Below are 20,274 nucleotides of genomic sequence, written 5' to 3' on the forward strand. Positions count from 1 at the left end.
CTTCCTGTTTATTCTCCAGATTTCTGTTTTTTTCTATGTTTCTATTCTGTGTTATATTCTTCTGCCCCTCAACCTCTTGACATGAATTTTCTCCTGTGACAATTTAGAAATGTTTACTTCCTTATTTTCTTGTTGAATTATTTCCTCCATTGTCTCTGGGAGTTCTTCATCCTCTTTGATAACCTTTGTCTGGAGAGTGGTATTTAAGCCTGAGAATAGAGATGGCAGCTTATGTTTAGTAAACATGCTGTTGGCAAAAAACCTCCAGCAGGAAAGCGAGTGTGGCACAATTGCCACACTCCAAGGGCCTTGGAGCATCCCCTGTTTAGTGCTAAAGCTCCTAAAAGCAGCTATAATCCTTTACCCCTTTGTAGAGCTCCCTAACTCATTATCTTTGGTCTTGATAGGAAGACTATAGAGTATCAACAAACTCATCATTTGGTGGCAGAGTTTAAAGTACCCGCCACCCCTGTCACGTGGCTTGTGGGATCTTAGTTCCCCGACCAGGGATTGAACCTGGGCCCCAGCAGTGAAAGCACTGAGTCCTAGCCACTGGACCGCCAAGGAATTCCCTAAAGTACTTTTTTAAACATTATGTTTAGATGTCCTTATTATATATATATTTTAGTTAAAGACTATATAAAATTGGTACATTTTATTTTGGGGGTGGATAATATAGTCACATGATTTAAACTTAAAAAGGTACAGAGGAGAATTTGGTAAATATTCTCCTTCTTGCCATGTCTCTCAGCCACCTAGTTCTCTGAGACAACCAACATTACCAGTTTCTTGTATATCCTTCCAGAGTAATTTTGTGCATAGACAAAGACACGACTTAGTATATATGTCATAATATATATGTCAGATAACATATCTGCTGATGAGATGAATGATGTGTATCCTGTATTTCTCAAGGCCATTTAGTGAGTGGGAAGACTGGAATTTGAAAAGTTTTGAATTCAAACCTCAAAACCTCAGCTATGCCATTTATTAGTTGAGTGACCTTGGGCAGTTTGCTTAGACTCTGTATGCTTTGATTTCTTTATGTGGTTAATAATACTCAGTGTGCCAAGGCTGTTGAGTATGATGTATGTACAGTTCTTCCTCTGGTGCATGTCAAAATGCTTCACAAATGGTTGCTACCTTTGCTGTTTCTTGCTGGACCACACTCTTTGGCCTGTGTGAACTGGGAGGGGCAAAGTCTTGCTCTAAAAAATGAATGGATTGAATTGCCTTTACTGTAATATGTGATCAATGCTCTCTACTTATGAAGGGAACCATGAGCCAAGGGAGATAGAAATAGCACTTTGAAAAGAATAGAACATTTTTTGCTCCCCAGGTATTGGAGAACAGCTATTCCTGGTCTGGGGTCTTCACACTTGGCTGGTGGAGTGCTGATAAACCCTAGGACTTCACTTCCCCTGGTAGGAAGTTATTAACACTGAGGAGCTTTTCATGTTTAATGGCTGAATTAGCTTCCGGCCCTTCAGTTGCTTGAAGCTTTGGACTCTTATGGGAAGCTTCACTTGGTCAGTCCTATTTTGGGTTTCCTGCTATTCAGTTCCCATTGTGATGTTAATCCTTTAATAGCAGTTAGCTTTCATTCTTTTTGGTTCTTGCACAATGCTTGATGTAATAGATGGAAGAGTCAGAACCAGTCCCATGTGGTTTCATCAGGAGGATGGTGTTAAGCCTTCCTTCATGGTTATCTGGACTCAGCATTCTTTTAAAAATTATTATTTATTCTTTTTTATTTTTGGCTGCGTTGGGTTTTCCTTGCTGCGCACGGGCTATTCTCTGGTTGTAGCCTGTGGAGGCAACTCTTCCTTGAGGGCTTCTCATTGCGGCGGCTTCTCTTTTTGTGGAGCACAGGCTCTAGGCGCATGGGCTTCAGTAGTTGTGGCACGTGGGCTCAGTAGTTGTGGTTTGTAGGCTCTAGAGCACAGGCTCAGTAGTTGTGGCACATGGGCCCAGTTGTTCCACAGTAAGTGGGATCTTCCCGGACTAGGGATTGAACCTGTGTCCCCTGCACTGGCAGGCTGATTCTTAATCACTGCGCCATCAGGGAAGGTCCCTAGTTTGCTCATTTTTAAACAAAATCATAATGGGTGTTGAATTTTACTCAGTGCATTTTCAGCATCTGTTGAGACGGTTATATACGTTTTCTTCTTTAGTATCTGGTAATATAGAAAATTGTGTTGGTAGATGTCCCTAGGTTAAACTGTCTTTTCATTCCTAGGATAAGCCCTCTTTGGTTATGATGTATTTGTCCTCTGTTAAACTACTCTTTCTACAACATCAGAGTTATCTGGGCCATGAAGGTTTAATAGAATATGGCATAAAAACCATCTGAGCCTGTAGGTATTTTTTGTGTGTGTGTGTAGGGGATATTTGACAACTCTTGTTTTTTCATTCACATTTCTTTGATGCTCAGTGGTCACTAGTACTTCTAAAAGTGAATCCTAAAAGTTCCTTGGTTTTTCCTCCTCTGCCCTCTAAATGTTAATGTTCTTTAGAGTTCTGTTGTTCATTATTCATTCATACATATTTATTAGATATTATTAGAGATATTTATTAATGCCAGGCACAGTGCTAGGAACTTCCCTCCCTGCTGCTAGATTTTTTCCTTCTAGTCTGGCTTCCCCACTGCTGGCAGAGTCATTTTTAGCTGGGAGAGGAAGACTAAATGTATTTCATACCTTCTCTTAAAAATCTCTGTTAAGGGACTTCCCTGGTGGTACAGTGGTTAAGAATCTGCCTGCCAGTGCAGGGGACATGGGTTTGAGCCCTGGTCCGGGAAGATCCCACATGCCGCGGAGCATCTAAGCCCGTGTGCCACAACTACTGAGCCCACGCGCTGCACTACTGAAGCCTACGTGCCTAGAGCCTGTGCTCCGCAACAAAGGGATGCCACCGCAATGAGAAGACCCTGTACCGCAACGAAGAGTAGCCCCTGCTCGGTGCAACTAGAGAAAGCCTGCGTGCAGAAACGAAGACCCAACACAGCCAGAAAAAAAGTCTCTGTTGAGTCCTTCATGTGTATAGGATCATGGGCCTTTCCTGTGTGGCTCAGCCTCCATGTCAGCTCATATCCCACCATTCTCTGTCATATACACTGGACACACTGGCTACACTGTATCCCCCAGTAATCCCTGTGCTTTCATGACTCTGCCTTTACACATTTTGTTTTCTCTAAAGAGAATTCTTGTCTCTTCCTGGCAAATTTCTATTCATCCTTCAAGGCACTCTTTTAAAAAGATTTGTTGTTGGCCAGAACATGCTGAGCGGAGTGTGTGGCCGGCTCGCCTCAGCGCTGTGGGGGACACGTACACAGCCGTCCGCGATCGCCCAGAGGTATCTGCACATGTTGTCCACAGACAAGAGCGAGAGGACGAGGAAACCTCCCTGCGCCTTCGACCCAGCGCTGCTGGAGTTCCTGGTGTGCCCGTTCACCAAGAAGCTGCTCAGATATGAAGCATTGACAAATGACTTGATTAACGAAGTTAGGAATAGCCTATCCAATTATTGATGGGATTCCTAATACGATACCACAGGCAGCCAGGATGACACATCAAAATAAGAAGCAAGAAGAAATGGAGCAGCATTAGATCATACTTAAAAGTAACAACACACACAACTAAATTTTCTAAATACCATCCACCTTTTAAAAAGTCAGTGATGGGTAATAAGTGGAGGAAAAGAATGTTTCTGTCTCTTCCTATGTTGACTGTCCTTATTCCATTGGTCTCTTTAGCAGGACTGTTATACTCATCCTCTGTGGAAAAAAACTTCCCACAGGGCTGCACTAACACAGCCAGCCTGTGCTTTTGCCGATTACCATACCCGTTTATGTGTTCTTCCACCTTTGGATGGGTATTAAACTCTTCAGGCATAATTAATACAACCAGAGCCAAGATGGTATAGCCTAATGATATGCTTGGGTGTCTGTCTCTGAAAGCTCAACTACATGGAAATACTGGAAACCCACTTAATTTGCAAGAAAGATGCTTTGCCTAGCTTCTATCAGAGGTTTAGGACTATAGGAGGCTTAAGCTGCAGAGGCTTCTTTACTGTACTTTGGTCTTCCCTTGGTTTTTGAAGGTTCTCATTTATACCTGGGGTATCAGAAGAAACATTTCAACAAAGTGTCTTGTTGGAAGTTAATAGCCCCAGACATCATCTGATGACTTTATTTCTTATCCCATTCATAATTAAAAGTTACAAATTTGAAATTTTATATGTTTATTTTACATTCAAAGTCTGGTAAAGTCACATGTTAAGGATGACTGAAGTAATTCTAGAGGAGCTCTGTTGGAGTAGTTGTAGAGAAATGCATTTGAACTAATGTGGTATAAAACTGTAATAAAATGGAAATTTCATGTATTTGCCAAAAAAAAAAAAGATTTGTTTTTAATTCTCTTAGAGAGTTTGAATCCCATAGTACTCTGTTCATAGATCTGTCTTAGAACTTATCAAATTATATGATGCTGATCCATTTATACATGTCTGCATGTTTAAATGACTGTAACCTGCTTAGAATGGGTCTTTCTCTCTCTAAATTATGTCTCCTCAACAGCTACTGTACTGCTTAGCATAGAGTAGGCCCTCAGCAAATACTTGTGAATGCTTGACTGACTACATGAGTGGATGCCTGAAAGAGCTCTGCTGTGCTCTTGCCTTGAAGGGGGATACTACTGCTACTAGTCATGGAAGGTTGCCAGAGAGGAAACAAGTCTCTGCACTAAAACAATGTCTACTTGAATAGTCCCTCTTTCTTCTTCCCTTCCCCCAAGATGCGTGTGTGTGTGTGTGTGTGTGGGGGGGGGGTGATTGTGGGGACATAAACTTAGAAAAGTATATATCTATTAGTATTTTTCTGTTGACTTTAACTTTTAAATTATTATTATTATTTTTTAATTAATTAATTAATTTATTTTTGGCTGTGTTGATTAAATGATTAAAACATGAAAACAGCTGTAGGGTGATGGGATTTTGGTTGACCTTTTCCTTTTTTTTTTTTAAATTAAACAAACATTTTTAAATATAGTAATAAGTCAATAAGGGAACTGAACCAGATTCAGGATTGAAATCATGCAGTCTTTTTTTAAAAAACATTTATTTATTTATTTGGCTGCGTCGGGTCTTAGTTGCAGCATGTGGGATCTTCATTGCAGCATGCAGGATGTTTCGTTGTGACACATGGGCTTCTCTCTAGTTGTGGTGCGTGGGCTCAGTACTTGCAGTGCGTGGGCTTAGTTGCCCCAAGGCATGTGGGATCTTAGTTCGCCGACCAGGGATCGAACCCACATCCCCTGCATGGGAAGGCGGATTCTTAATCACTGGACCACCAGGGAAGTCCTGAAATAATGCAGTCTTCCATGAAGATATCAAAGCCATATTTTTCACCTCAACCTCCAACATTTCACGTAGGTTAAGGATGTCCCTCAAGCATCTCTAAGCCCTCCGTCCCCCAGCTTCTAACTCATGGTGTTCTGCATGGTGACCTGTGCAGGACCACCAATGCTTATACACAGTGGATCACCTTAGACTCTCAGGAGGCCTGGCCCAGCCTGCAGAGACTGACGGCAGCCCACCCTCAGCCGTTCAGTCCTAGAGGCACCCGCTGGCTGACAGCTTCCTTTTTTTTTTTTTTTTTTAACAGATTTTCTTACATTATTTCATAACAGAAGTTATGAAATAAAATCAGAAAGTTTTTCTTAAAACTTTTTCCTTCCAAGATGCAGTAAAACCCTATTTAAGAAAGCACTGGGGACTTCCCTGGTGGCGCAGTGGTTAAGAATCCACCTGCCAATGCAGGGGACATGAGTTCGAGCCCTGGTCTGGAAAGATCCCACACATCGAAGAGCAACTAAGTCCGTGTGCCATGACTACTGAGCCTGCGCTCTAGAGCCTGCAAGCCACAACTACTGAAGCCCACACGCCTAGAGCCCATGCGCCATGACTACTGAGGCTGCGCTCTAGAGCCTGCAAGCCACAACTACTGAAGCCCACACACCTAGAGCCTGTGTTCTGCAACAAGAGAAGCCACCACAATGAGAAGCCTGTGCACCTCAACGAAGAGTATCCCCTGCTCGCCGCAACTAGAGAAAGCCCACGCGCAGCAACGAAGACCCAATGCGGCCAAAAATAATTAATTAATTAAAAAAAAAAAGAAAGCACTGGCTCTTACATGTAAGGCTTACATATGTTGGGTTCTATTATCAATGAAACATTAATTCATTTAAACTTCAGCGTTCCTATGAGCAGGGTACTCATCACTTTTAACAGATAAGGAAACAGCACAGAGCTAGTAAGTTGTAGAGCTGGGATCAAGCAGAGTGGTTACTCCAGCAGTTAGAAGTGCTGAATTTAATATTGCTGCACCTCTAGCTTCATTTAAAGTTTGGGTGCCCAAACAGCACCACTGTTATAGTGATTTGAATTAGTAGCAGAGTTACTAAGGTTTAAGGGTGGCAGTCTTGGGGGAGAATACTTTGCTAGGGACTTAGTACTTCAAAATTGATTTGTCAAATTTACTCCCAAACCTTCCCCTCCCCTTTTTTCTGACTACAAAAGTAACGCATGTTTATTGTAAGGAAGAACTGGGGAAATACAGGAAAACACCAAGATTTCAGAGTGTTCATCTTAACACTTGGTGGTAATAACTACTGCAAACATTTTCATATTTTTATGTATTCAGACTTTAAGAAATGAAAATGAGATTCTGTTGTTACGTATTTGTTAATGATCTGTGTTAATGTTTAATGAGCATTTTTTCATCTTAATGTTACATTCTGTGTACTACCATTGTTTCACCAATTTATATTTTGAGGTGATTTGTACTGTTTTGTTAATTATCCTTATTGATGAAAATGTTCACAGATCTAGGTTATTTTTCTAGGAGTGGCACTGCGGGGTCAAAGATCCTATGCTGTTTTTTTTTTTTTTTTTTTTTTTTTTTTTTTGCGGTACGCGGGCCTCTCACTGTTGTGGCCTCTCCCGTTGTGGAGCACAGGCTCCGGACGCGCAGGCTCAGCGGCCATGGCTCACGGGCCTAGCCGCTCCGCGGCATGTGGGATCTTCCCGGATTGGGCGTGTCCCCTGCATCGGCAGGCAGACTCTCAACCACTGCGCCACCAGGGAAGCCCCACCTATGCTGTTTTTTATAGTCTTTAAGTGACTGCTTGAGTGCCTTTGCTGAACCCTCACCAACACTAGGTAGTAGCATTGAGCGGGGTGGGAGGGAACCTTGGCTGGTTTTGGTTACATTTCCATGATTACTAATGAGGTTGAATATTTTCTGTAACTTTATTGGCCAGTTGAGTTTCTTTGAAGAATTGCTTATCCATCCTTTACTTGTTATTAATTATTCATTCAAGTATTTTTGCTGAGTGCCAAGCACTGTTGTAAACCTCAGATATAAGGCAATAAAATAATAATAAAAGAAAAAGAAAGCAAGCACTGGCTCTTTTATTTATTTATTATTTATTTTAGGCTGCATCGGGTCTTAGTTGTGGCACGCGGGATCTTCTTTGAGGCACCTGCGTGCCATTTTTTGTTGTGGTGCTTGGGCTCTTTGTTGTGGTGCGTGGGCTTCTCTCTAGTTGTGGCCTGTAGGTTTTCTTTTCTCTAGTTGTGGCCCACAGTTTCCAGAGCACGAGGGCTCTATAATTTGCAGCATGTGGGCTCTAGTTGAGGCACGAGAGTTCAGTAGTTGTGATATGTGGGCTTTAGTTGTCCCCCTGGTGTGTGGGATCTTAGTTCCCTAACCAGGGATCGAACCCGTGTCCCCTGCATTGGAAGGCGGATTCTTTACCACTGGACCACCAGGAAAGTCCCAGCACTGGCTCTTTTTTTTTTAAATTTTATTTATTTTATTTTTGGCTGCGCTGGATCTTTGTTGCTGTGTATGGGCTTTCTCCAGTTGCGGCGATCGGGGGCTACTCTTTGTTGCGGTGTGCAGGCTTCTCATTGTGGTGGCTTCTCTTGTTGAGGAGCATGGGCTCTAGGCACGCAGGCTCAGTAGTTGTGGCGCACGGGCTTAGTTGCTCTGTGGCATGTGGGATCTTCCCAGACCAGGGCTTGAACCCATGTCCCCTCCATTGGCAGGTGGATTCTTAACCACTGCACCACCAAGAAAGCCCCTGGCTCTTTTTAAAATTAATTAATTAATTAAAAAATAATTTTATTTTTGGCTGTGTTGGGTCTTCATTGCTGCACACAGGCTTTCTCTAGTTGTGGGGAGCGGGGGCTACTCTTCATTGCAGTGCGTGGGCTTCTCATCGTGGTGGCTTCTCTTGTTGCAGAGCATGGGCTCTAGGCACGCGGGCTTCAGTAGTTGCGGCACATGCAGGCTCTGTAGTTGTGGCTCGCAGGCTCCAGAGCGCAGGCTCAGTAGTTGTGGCACACGGGCTTAGTTGCTCTGCAGCATGGGAGATTCTCCTGGACCAGGGATCGAACCTGTGTCCCCTGCATTGGCAGGCAGATTCTTAACCACTGTAACCACCAGGGAAGTCCCAAGAGTGTAGTTTTTAGGTTGAAAATTCAGCAAACTTCACCTTGCTGCATTATAGCAAGCTAGTGTATTTTAGCTCAGATTCTGTTTCCTGGCAGATTGATGTGGACTAAAGGGATTACTAGACATTACAAGAAAATTCACAATGAAGGAAAGGTGGGAAAACAGGCATAAGAGGAAGGTAATTTATTAATGCATCTGTCACTGAAATTAATGGGGAAATGGCATATTTGCTGAAATACAGAGGTAACCTCACATTTGTTAAAAGGCAGACACTGAGTCTTATATTGAATCACTTTCCTTATTTAGGTATTCAGTGCAGGGTGACTGACTGCATTTTTTTGCATGGTGTTTGTCCTGAGCAAAATTGTTCCTGTATTATGATGAGAAATACTCTCAAGTCAGTTTGATGCTGTTAAAAAGGATTAGTGCTCAGGATGGCAGTGTTAATCTCCAGAGCTGCCAGTGTAGGGACAAAAGCATTGAGAGTTGGGAGCAAGGGTATAAATACTTCTTTTTTTGTTTTGTTTTGTTTTTACATCTTTATTGGAGTATAATTGCTTTACAATGGTGTGTTAGTTTCTGCTTTATAACAAAGTGAATCAGTTATACATATACATATGTTCCCATATCTCTTCCCTCTTGCATCTCCCTCCCTCCCACCCTGCCTATCCCACCCCTCCAGGTGGTCACAAAGCACCAAGCTGATCTCCCTGTGCTATGGGGTATAAGTACTTCTGGACCTAGCTTTTCCTATGTTGCCACAGAGCCCTGAATGAGGATAAGTTGATCCTTTAGAGACTTTTGTATTACAGTTTAACACATATTGGAAGTTTCTAATTTAAATTTATGCTTTTGGATAAAACGGATTAGAGAGATTGAATTGCTACAGGCTAAAGAGAAACAACAAAGGTCACTTGATTTTGAGGAGCTCTCTGTTGAAAGAAGTTTTAGTGTGAAATGACTGGAGTTAAGAAAAAAAGAGAATGGGCTTCCCTGGTGGCGCAGTGGTTAAGAATCCATCTGCCAATTCAGGGGACATGGGTTCGAGCCCTGGCCCAGGAAGATCCCACATGCTGTGGAGCAACAAAGCCTGTGCGCCACAACTACTGAGCCTGTGCTCTAGAGCCCGCGAGCCACAACTACTGAAGCCTGTGCGCCTAGAGCCTGTGCTCTGCAACAAGAGAAGCCACTGCAATGAGAAGCCCACGCAGCTCAACAAAGAGTAGCCACCTCTCACTGCAACTAGAGAAAGCCCGCGAACAGCAACGAAGACCCAATGCAGCCAAAAATAAATAAATAAAATAAATTTAAAAAAAAAAAAAAAGAAGAAAGAATGAACATCCATTCAGAGACTGCCTACCAAGTGCCAGGTAGTGTGGTGAATGCTTCTTATCTGTTGTCTTGTTCAAGCCTTATCTTTTCATGAAGAAATAGAGGCTCAGAGAGGTTAAGTGACTTGCCCAGATCATACAGGAGTGAGTGAGAGGGTGGGTTCTTTCTGACTCCCAAACCCACTACACTGCTAGACTTGTTTCTTGGTGGTTAGATGGCTGACATCCCAGGACTTTATTTCAAGGGTAGGTTTCACTCTTGCCCACATTGTCTTGGAATACAGGATTTTAGGTACTAACTGTGGAACCAAGGGTGCCAGCCCATTCTTCTGGACCTTTTGGGTTGCTAGCCCCTTGCCTAGAGTTCATCTGAAAATTATAGCTGCTCTTGGGAGCTTAATATAGCATGAAGACTATGTTGTTGGTTTTATTCTCTCCTATACCATACAACACCAGTAGATAGTGTCCAGGGTATAATCACTTAACTGACAGATTTCTCAGCCATTTTATAGTGGTTCTCTGGTTTCTTAGTCAAGAAACTTGTTTTTATCAATTTAAACATGATTGTGGGAGAAGTATGTAATTACGGTAAGCTTTGACTATGCTGTAACAAATCTACCCATACCTAACAAGCTGGTTGAGGAGGGTTGTAAGTGATAATGTTAGTTTTTCTGTACATCAGTTCAGACCTTTTCCCAAAGGAAGACCAAAGCTGTTTGAACTGTGACCACGCCTTTGTTGCCGGGTGTGAACAACTTGTGATTATTCATAAGCCTAGATAGCTTCAAATCATTCACCTTGATCTGAAGTATTTTGTAAGCTGTGACTTAACCATTTGGCTCATTCTTTCTTTCACCAGGAAATACACTGAAGATTAATTTCAGGAATTTCAGTGATCCCTTCTGAAGAGTGTATCGCTCATTAAAATATCTGGGGCTTGTTTTTCTGGTAACAAACAGAACCACAAATTGGTCTGTACTTTGTGGCTGTGCCAAACCCTTGTGCAGACGGAGGGAGGGACCTGATGAACTGTTTAGAGAGGGGCTGTGGAAGATGAGACCATCTTTCTAGCTTGTCTAAGAGGTTCATCTCTTTGACCGGAGGAATGGGCATGCAGGAGAGAGAGAATGAGGCTGAACATAGCAGGCGATGTATGAGTGTATTTGTATCCGTAAATATCACATCACTGTTTATAGTACACTGGACTCTCTTCATGCAAGGCCTAGTCCTGCCAAATCTGGAGGAATTGTTCCCATGCTTAAAGCCAAGAACAACATCCTGACCAGCGGGGGACAGAGGTCAGCTGAAGGCAGCAGCTCTTGGGAGCTACAGGACATTAAGAACCTTGAAGGAACTGAGTTTAATGAGAAGGAAGCCAATATGTACCTGGAAGGAAGTGTGTGAAACCTGTGTGTCTCTTGTTGGGGTGTGGCTTATTTATGAGAAATGAAAACTCATCTTAATAGTTGGATTTCATATCACCTCCTGGTCATTTAACTATATTTCCCCCTCCCACCTGCATATTGTTTTGTCTTTTGATTGTTTTTATTAGAAAAAGAGGGAAAAGATATTCTGTTATTCTGGTGTTTTACTCTACAGGCAGCTTCAGAGATGCCCAGGAGAGAGCTGGCTTAAGAAGATGATATGTTAATTAAACAAATAGCCTTTACAAAATCTCCTAGGACCTTCCGGACTTGCCGCACTTTTGTTTCTGGGATCTTTCTGTGCCGGCTTCTTTTCCCTTCCGTCTTTCCTCATTCTGATGCTGGCCACTCACCCCACAGAGGCAACTCCAACTGTTTTCTGGTGGAGCATTCTAAGTTTGTCCTGTTGTCTTCTCTGGGACTCATTTCTCTGGTCTAACTGTAACTGGTTCTGGGCCAAAGTGATCGTCTGAAAGCTTTTCTTCATAGCCTTTATTTCTTGGCTCTCTTTATGCACTTTGCCTGATTAGTTATGCTGGTTCTCTCCTTTTCCAGTTGATGTGAGGTATGTTGCCTCAGTTGGAGGGTTCTAAAGCTCAGGTGCAGCCCCAAGCCTCTTAGATTTTACCCTGGTTTGTAAAGTGCCTTTATCCTTTCCTAGAAATTGGGGGAATGAATCAGGTGCTCTGTTATATGAGGTATTGCTGACTCTCCTGGGATTCTAGTTTGCTAGTTATTTAAACACATATGTAGCAATTTGGATTGTATTTGCAAGGTAGGACTTGTTGCTAAGACTCTGAAGTAGGTCATTCCTGTTACCCTTTCTCCGGTTTTTTTTTTTTTTTTGCCACACCATGTGGCATGTGGAACTTCCCAGACCAGGGATCAAACCCATGCCCCCTGCAGTGGAAGCGTGGAGTCTTAACCAGTGGACCACCAGGGAAGTCCTCTCTCCTGTTTTTGAATTGAAAAATTAGAGACTGGGACTTCCCTGGTGGTTCAGTGGGTAAGACTCCCTGCTCCCAATACAGGGGGCCTGGGTTCAATCCCTGGTCGGGGAACTAGATCCCGCATGCATGCCGCAACTAAGAGTTTGCATGCCACAACTAAGAGTTCGTGTGCTGCAACTGAGAAGCCCCCATGCCACAACTAAAAAAAGATCCCACATACCGCAACGAAAAAAGATCCCGTGTACTGCAACTAAGACCCAGTGCAGCCAAAATAAATAAATAAACAAATATTTTTAAAAAGTAAAGAAAAATTAGAGACCACGGTCACATAGTAGGTTGATCTTACACCTCTTGAAACAAACCTCATTTTGTAGTCCTTATATGTAGCACAGATATTAACAAATAGTTAAATACACAATAGTTTATCTTTAAAAAAATATTTATTTATTTTGGCTGCGCCGGATCTTCATTGCGACAGGCGGGATCTTCATTGCGGCATGTGGACTCTTAGTTGTGGCATACACGTGGGATCTAGTTCTCTGACCAGGGATCGAACCCAGGCCCTCTGCATTGGGAACGCAGAGTCTTACTGACTGGACCACCAGGGAAGTCCCCACAATAGTTTAATAAATACATCTTAACTGAGGGGTTGGTTGGTTGATCAATTAAATTTCAGAATTCTCATCAAGTTGATCACATTTTGGACCAGTAAGTGAGAAACGTTTCTGATTGGAAGGGAAGAAATAGCCGTGCAGAAAACGTTTAGCAATTTAGAAAATGCATGCAAAAAAATCCTATTCTAAAATGAAGAAACAGAAGGGTGGTTTGGCTAGAGTGGAGACTGGTTAAAATGTAAGGAGAAATAGGGTGAGAGAGGATAAAAGAGCATGGATTAATCAAGAGATAGGAATAATTATGGAAATAGGCATCTTGTCAGCTTGGGATTAAACAGTAAAAATGAAAATTCCCACTCCTCCCCCAGTAGTAGGTTCTCTACCCTCACACCCCTCTCCCAAACCACTATCCAGAGGAGCTGTTAATGACCCTCTGGGCACTGGTGTCCAGTTTTGGGGGCTGCCATATGAAGCACAAAGAGGTCCTGTGGGGTCAGTCAGTGCAAAGAGCAGTTGGCCTTTACATTTGTTAAATTCTTCTAATCATTTTGCTGCTCTCAACAGTATTGCTAATTTCAGAACTAAAACCATTTTCTGATTGTTTTACTTTGTGTGACTGGCTTACGGGACCAAAACAGCAGCTGAGACTGCTGTACTACACTGTGCGTTAGGCAATAACTCTTCAGAGGGCCCATCCACTTTTTTTTTTTAGCCTTAAAAAAAAAAACAAACTGCTGGGTTTTTTTTTTTTGTTTTTGTTTTTTGCTTTGGGGCCAGTAATTTGCATATATTTGGGAGCCTTGGTCTTCCCCTCATTATTTCTTCATACATTCCTGTGCTAAGCCCTGCTCTCTGGACCTGGCTCTGGCTTCTGGCCTCATTGAGTTGTATGAAATTTAACAATTTCTGGTTTCAGATCTGTTTTCAACTTTTGTTTTCCCTGTTCCCTCTAGTAAACTTTGGGTTCAAACTTGCTTGGGGAAAGTTTATTTTTTTTCTTGCTTATTTTTTTGTTTCTGTAAATATATTCTCTAATAGCTATCTTTACTTCCTTTGTCAAACAGGCCACCAAGCAGTTTCTTGAAGAGATTAACAAGTGGACAGTTCAGTACAACGTTTCCCCGCTCTCTTGGAATGTGGCCGTCAAGTTCCTCATGGCCCGGAAGTTTGATGTGCTCCGTGCCATAGAGTTGTTTCACTCCTACAGAGTATGTACCTCAGGGATGGACCTGCCATGTGGCACCTGGGTTCTCTATGTTGCTGTTGTTTCTGCCACAGTCTACACAAACAGTGGTTCTCCCCACTCCCATTAAAAAAAAAGTGGATCGGTATCTAAGAGCCCTACCTTGGAGTGCGAAAATCCTTCTGAACATACTTAGAAGCTCCCTAAATAAATTAAAAAAAAAAAAAAAAAGGAGACTGAGATAAGAGGCACTAGGATTAATTTAAGAGTTTAAAACTAAAGCTCACTTACACCCATTTTGTGGGTCATGTTGTTCAATATTCATTCATTTATTCAACAGATATTTATTGTATATCTACTATGTTCCCAGTGCAGAGATTACTATTTAGAAAGAGAGTAAATAAACAATTATAGAAATGTTATGATATGACAGTACTGGGTTCTGTGGAAAGCACATTTAATTAAGAGGGTCAAGGAAACTTTCCTGAAGGAAATGACTTCTAAATTAAGAGTAGAAGAATGAGTAGGAATCAGACAGTAGCGGAGTATGGCAGAGAGAACAGCAAGTTCAGATGCCTAGTGGCAAGAGACAAATTGAGCTGATCAGAAATGCTGAGTGCGAGAAGGGGGCATGGCAAGAGATTGAGCAGCAGGTAAACAAGGCCAGATCAGAGAGTATCTGCTCTTTCTTTTTTTTTTTTTTTATTATTTTATTTTATTTTTTAAATTTTGGCTGTGTTGGGTCTTCGTTTCTGTGCAAGGACTTTCTCTAGTTGCGGCGAGCGGGGGCCACTCTTCATCACGGTGCGCGGGCCTCTCACTATTGTGGGCTCTCCCGTCGGAGCACAGGCTCCAGACACGCAGGATCAGCAGTTGTGGCTCACGGGCTTAGTTGTTCGGCTGCATGTGGGATCCTCCCATACCAGGGCCCGAACCCATGTCCCCTGCATTGGCAGGCAGACTCTCAACCACTGCGCCACCAGGGAAGCCCTCTGCTCTTTCTTAAGGGCAGAGAAATTCATTGAAGGTATAAACAACAGAATGCCTTGATCAGATTTGCTTTCTGAAAGATTATTTTCACTGTGATTTAGAGGATGGACCAGAAGGGCTATACTGGAGACAGACCAATTATAAGGCTGTTGTACTTAACTAGGAGAGAGATGATTGTGGTGTCATTAAATGTAGTGTCAGGGAGATAGAGAAAAAGTGGTCAGATTCTAGAAGTAAAATTGATAGGACAGAGTTGCTTATTAAACTAGTGTGAGGAAAGGGAAGTGAATTCCAGGTCTCTGGCTTGGGTGGCAGGGTGGTAAATAGTGGTGGCATTCACTAATTAAGAGACACTGAATGGGTACAGGTACGTGGAGAGAGTAGGTCATGAGTTCAGTTTGGCCGTGTTAAGGTTGAAGTGCCAATGGGATATCCAAATAGACATGTCCTCTAAGCAGTTGGGATGTGAGTCTAGGGTTGGGAAAAGAAGGCTGGACTGAAAGTAGTGATTTCAGAGTGACCAAAGTAGAATATTGGAGGTGAATATTGGAGCCATGAGAATGGGTGAGGTCATCCTGGGAGAGTGTGAGGAATAGGGAGATGTGTAGGGCAGAACCTCATTTCAGACTTTTTGCTTTCTTTGGTCCAGTGTTGTTTTTTAAAGTTAAGTTTGAATGCTTTATGTAAGGCATGCACTCTCCTGTGATTCCAGCACTCATACTGTCTTCACTTGCTGCCTTGCCTCTGAAGGCATTTGAATTTGATTTTAGGGATGAATTGGGGAAGAATATAAACAAAGACCTAGTTTGTTATATTCACCAGAGTGTCCTTAGCACTTAGCTGAGTGCCTGGCACATAATAGTTGCTCAACAAATACTGACAGAATGAATGAATGAGTCAGTGAGTGAAATGAGTGAACAAATGAATGAAAAAAAGCCCACAAGAGACTTAGAAGGAGTAGCTGAAGAAATAGAAAAACCAAGAGAGTATCTTTTTTTTAAGTCAAAAATAGAGGATGTCTCAGGAAAAAGAGAATGTGAGTAGTCACCCTTGTCATGTAGAAGAAGGACTGAAAATGCCCATTGGATTGAGCAGGAGCTCTGGATGGTATAGTTAGTTTGGGAGGAAACGAGAGTGCAGTGGAATGAGTGTGAGGGAACTGAGGATGAGTTTAAAGAATCTGGCTGTGAAGATGAATTAAAATGAGGTCATGGTAGCTGTTGTTGGAGAGTATATTGAGGGGAGGGATGGCTCCTATTTAAGACAGGAGAGGCCTAAGCCTGGAGGATGTGTTAGGATATCTGTTTCCAGACAGTTTGGGGTGCATATTTTAATATCAGTGCTGCTGCATGTTTAAGAACTTTGACCTTGCACTGTAATGATTGATATATAGTGGTTGGTCTTCAGGGTTAGGATTCTCACTGATTCAAAGAAAAAACCTAAGCCCGAAGGGGCTGATAAGCTGGCATTGGACAAGAATTCTGACAACACTCAGTTGGCCTAGAGGGGGGTTACAAAGGAATTCATGATTCAGGAAGCTGATTTCCAAAATCCCTTATCTCTGAGATTTGGTGGTTACATAAAGCTGTCATGGGTGTACAGTATTTTTATATTAATTCATCTTGCTTTTTTTATTTTCAGGAAACACGAAGGAAGGAGGGCATTGTGAAGCTGAAACCTCATGAGGAACCTCTCCGTTCTGAGATCCTTAGTGGAAAATTCACCATCTTAGTGAGTATTAATGAACCCCTCTTGTAGTGTCTTGTTATTTTCTTGTGTAGCTGTTCTCTTTGGACTTTGTTCCTAGATATCTTATCCTGAATCAGAGAGTCTCAACAGTGGAGAGCAGATGTGAAGTTTGGCATAAAATTATTCTAGTAATAATTGAAAATCAGTTGTACAGTACATTTAGAAAAGTTTCTTCACAGGTCCATTAAGGTTAGTTAAGGCCTTTGGGATGGGTATAAAATGTGTCAGAGGCCCATCCTTCCTTATTTAATGCAAGCTCTCTCCACTTAGAGACCACAGCCTTTCCAGTAAGTATCCAGCAGTACTTTTAAGGCAGAGTATAGAAACCATTGTTATATTCTATGGATTTCTCCTGTTGCTTATTTCTTTGCTATCCTGCCTGGGAAAATTAGCTAGGCAGCCAGTGTAGACCATTGTTTAATTTCTCTGTAATTGAAGAGTTAAGAGAATGTGGTTTTTTCCTACCACAGTGGGAAGGAATCCAGGGGGTGCTGAGAATCAGACATGGGATGATAAAAAGCTTTCTTCCTTTTCTGGAGCAATTGATGCAAGTCAGAGAAGTATTATCAGCATCTGTTCTCTTCATAACAAACCTTTGTGCAGGATAAGAGGGCTTCGTGATTTCTGTGATTTTCTATTTGATTTCTAAATATTTTTTGTTTTGTTTGCTCTAGAATGTTCGGGACCCAACAGGAGCCTCCATTGCCCTCTTCACTGCCAGATTACATCATCCCCACAAGTCAGTCCAACACGTGGTACTTCAGGCTCTGTTTTACTTGCTAGACAGAGCTGTGGATAGGTGAGCATGGAAATTGTCTTTTGGGTGTTCTACATCCAGATGGGAAAGTGACACTGTTTGATGTTTGATTTGATTAAACTCAGCAGTGCATTCACTATGCTCCTAGGATGTGCCCTGGGCAGTGCTATGAATGGAAAACATTCCATGTCTTTAGGGCTTGGCATGTTTCCAGGTACTATGTAGATGTTGGGTATTCTGCATCTTGACCTGCTTGGCTGTATTTCAGGGTAACAGAAGCTGAGAAAGCTAGTTAACTAGCAATTCTTAGTGTATTGAGAATGATGTTATTGAAAGGGAGTGAAGGTGAGATGACCTGTGCTGGTTCTTTCCGATCATTCTCCCCTGATGTTGAAGACCCTGTGGGACCTCAGTTTCTTTGTCTGTAAAATAGGAATAATGCAGAGGATTTTGAGACTCAACATTCAGGAGAGAGGAGTCCAAGAGTATAAGTTAAGCAAAATCATTTTTATAAATAGGTGCATAAGCCAAAAGAAGCAACTCAGGTCATGTCTCCCTCCCTGCTCTTAGGTAAGTAGTATTATCACTGTTCTATAGACAGAGAAACTGAAGCCCCAAGAAGTTTTGTGGCTCTTTTACAGTCATCACATATTGATCCAGCTGGTCTAAGATCCTGGTTTCTTCACTCTTGGTCAGAGCTATTTGTACCCTACTATGTTATCTTCCTCTTTTACTTTCTTTTTTCCCTGGTGCTTGCCATTTACAGTTTGTTATTGCTCTCAATGTCATTGGCTGGTCCTCTGGGTTAGATGTGATATATCGAGGGCTAAGACCAGAGATAGTGAGAGACAACTGTGCACTTCAGTCATACTTCTGGACTTAGAGGATGGGAATAGCCAAAGGATTGTCTGAAGCGGGGCTCTCCGTCTAGTTCACTTGTTGCTGCCTTGTTACTGTTAATACTTTCATATACTTAGCTTCTGCTGGTGGTGTTCGGTGAGAGATATATCCAAACCACACACACAGCATTATTCTGAAAAAGAGAAGTTACTAAGGAGAGAGGGCCAGCGGTCAGCAGCCAGTCAGAAATGTGGAATTTCTCAGTTCTTCTTTCTTATGCTTGGTCTTCAGGCATAATTTCTAGAGTATAGTTCCCTTTGAAATGTTTCCTTAGCTCAGGGGAATGAATGGAAGGCTCTTTTACCAGAAAATTTAGCATTGCCTTCCTGTTTGAGCAGCTTAGAGAGTCGGAGCTCTTGTGTAGGCATGACAGTGGCCAAAGCTTGCTTTTTCTAGTGTGAGTATTGAATCCCATAGGAATACCACACAGGTAAATGTAATTAAAACTTTGTTCTCGTGATGTCCATCCCTTTCTTAAAAACCCTCAGTGACTCCTCATTATTCAGAGGGTGCATGTAAGGTAAGTAAATGTGAACCTTTTTTTTTTTTTTTTTTTTTTTTTTTGCGGTACGCGGGCCTCTCACTGTTGTGGCCTCTCCCGTTGCGGAGCACAGGCTCCGGATGCGCAGGCTCAGTGGCCATGGCTCACGGGCCCAGCCGCTCCGCGGCATGTGGGATCTTCCCGGACCGGGGCACGAACCCGTGTCCCCTGCATTGGCAGGCGGACTCTCAACCACTGCGCCGCCAGGGAAGCCCAATGTGAACCGTTTTTTTTCTGAATGAAATATTCTCACTAATGAATAGAAATTCTTGTTTTCCTTTGTTACCGTGAACCAGAATGGAAGAGGAGGAAACCCTTCCTCTTCACTTAATCTTCCCCTTTCTTTAAGGCCCAACTTCTGTGACTGGTTCCCTCACCACTCCAACTTGTCATAAAATTCTTTTTACTCTGACTTTAATCGCAGTTATTATTAATACCAATCATTTCGTATTTAATTATACATGGCCTTATGATGTCATTTGTCTTACATGGATGTTTTTTTCATCTACCGGTAGATGGTAAGCTCCAGGAGGGCAGGGAACCTTCTTTTCAACATTATATAATGGGAAATTCCCAAATCTCCATGGTGGAGAGGAAGTGGTGTCATCAACTTTCACATGCCTTTCATTCATCTTCTTCAAAGTGATCTGTAACCAATCTTGTTTCATTGAAAGCCCCTCACCCACCCCTTTACCCTAGATTATTTTGAAACAAATGTCAGGGACTGTGGTAATCTTGGTGTTCCCAGTAACATCCTAGCTCGGGAATCAAACTCAATAGGGTAGGGAAGCAATTATTTTTAGTAGGGAACTAGCGCTATTATTGTAAACCTCATCTTCTGTACCCAGAAAAGTGAAAATGCTATTGCATTTGTATTTATTTCATGTGCCTTCAAAGGATGAGCAATTTCAGGTCTATGAATATAGAACCTGCATCATTATGTACCATAGCTTCTTTTTATTAAATTCTATTTCCCCTGGCACTGACTTCTCTTTGTTTTAGTGTCCCGCCGCAGGCTGGAGCTGTGAGGGGAAAACCTGTAATTCTTTGAGTTTGGCCCCTGTTGAGCTTGTGGAGAAAAGGGAAGTCTCTAGATCTGGATAGTCTACTCAATGACTGTGCCACTCATTGAACAGAATCTTTGATCTTGGTGAATCAGTCTCTCTGGCTGGGGTCATGAAAAAAGGAGACAAGATTTAGCACTCACTTTATCATGTTAAGGGCCATTTGAAATTAAGTCTGCTGGAGAAACTTGGGTCTACTTCAGAGATTTTTTAAATTAATTTATTTTTGGCTGCATTGGGTTTTCCTTGCTGC

At 42.3% G+C, this 20,274-nt stretch overlaps 1 protein-coding gene and 2 pseudogenes across 2 annotated transcripts in view; all 3 read left to right on the plus strand.

The window, feature by feature from the left end:
• The window catches only part of PTPN9 (protein tyrosine phosphatase non-receptor type 9), a 78,210-nt gene that overhangs the window by 21,203 nt on the left and 36,733 nt on the right, over positions 1–20,274 (plus strand). For both annotated transcript variants that reach the window (XM_024761784.1, XM_024761785.1), the window contains 3 exons: positions 13,902–14,045; positions 16,652–16,741; positions 17,434–17,558. In XM_024761784.1, the coding sequence (XP_024617552.1) occupies positions 13,902–14,045; positions 16,652–16,741; positions 17,434–17,558 (359 nt within the window). The remainder of the gene's footprint in view (positions 1–13,901; positions 14,046–16,651; positions 16,742–17,433; positions 17,559–20,274) is intronic.
• LOC112410947 (protein preY, mitochondrial-like) lies at positions 3,278–3,608 on the plus strand (annotated as a pseudogene).
• On the plus strand, positions 3,703–3,899 carry LOC112410948 (phosphatidylinositol N-acetylglucosaminyltransferase subunit Y-like; annotated as a pseudogene).

This window comes from Neophocaena asiaeorientalis, unplaced genomic scaffold (genome assembly GCF_003031525.2).
Source record: "Neophocaena asiaeorientalis asiaeorientalis breed wild unplaced genomic scaffold, Neophocaena_asiaeorientalis_V1.1 scaffold54, whole genome shotgun sequence".
Taxonomy (NCBI): domain Eukaryota; kingdom Metazoa; phylum Chordata; class Mammalia; order Artiodactyla; family Phocoenidae; genus Neophocaena; species Neophocaena asiaeorientalis.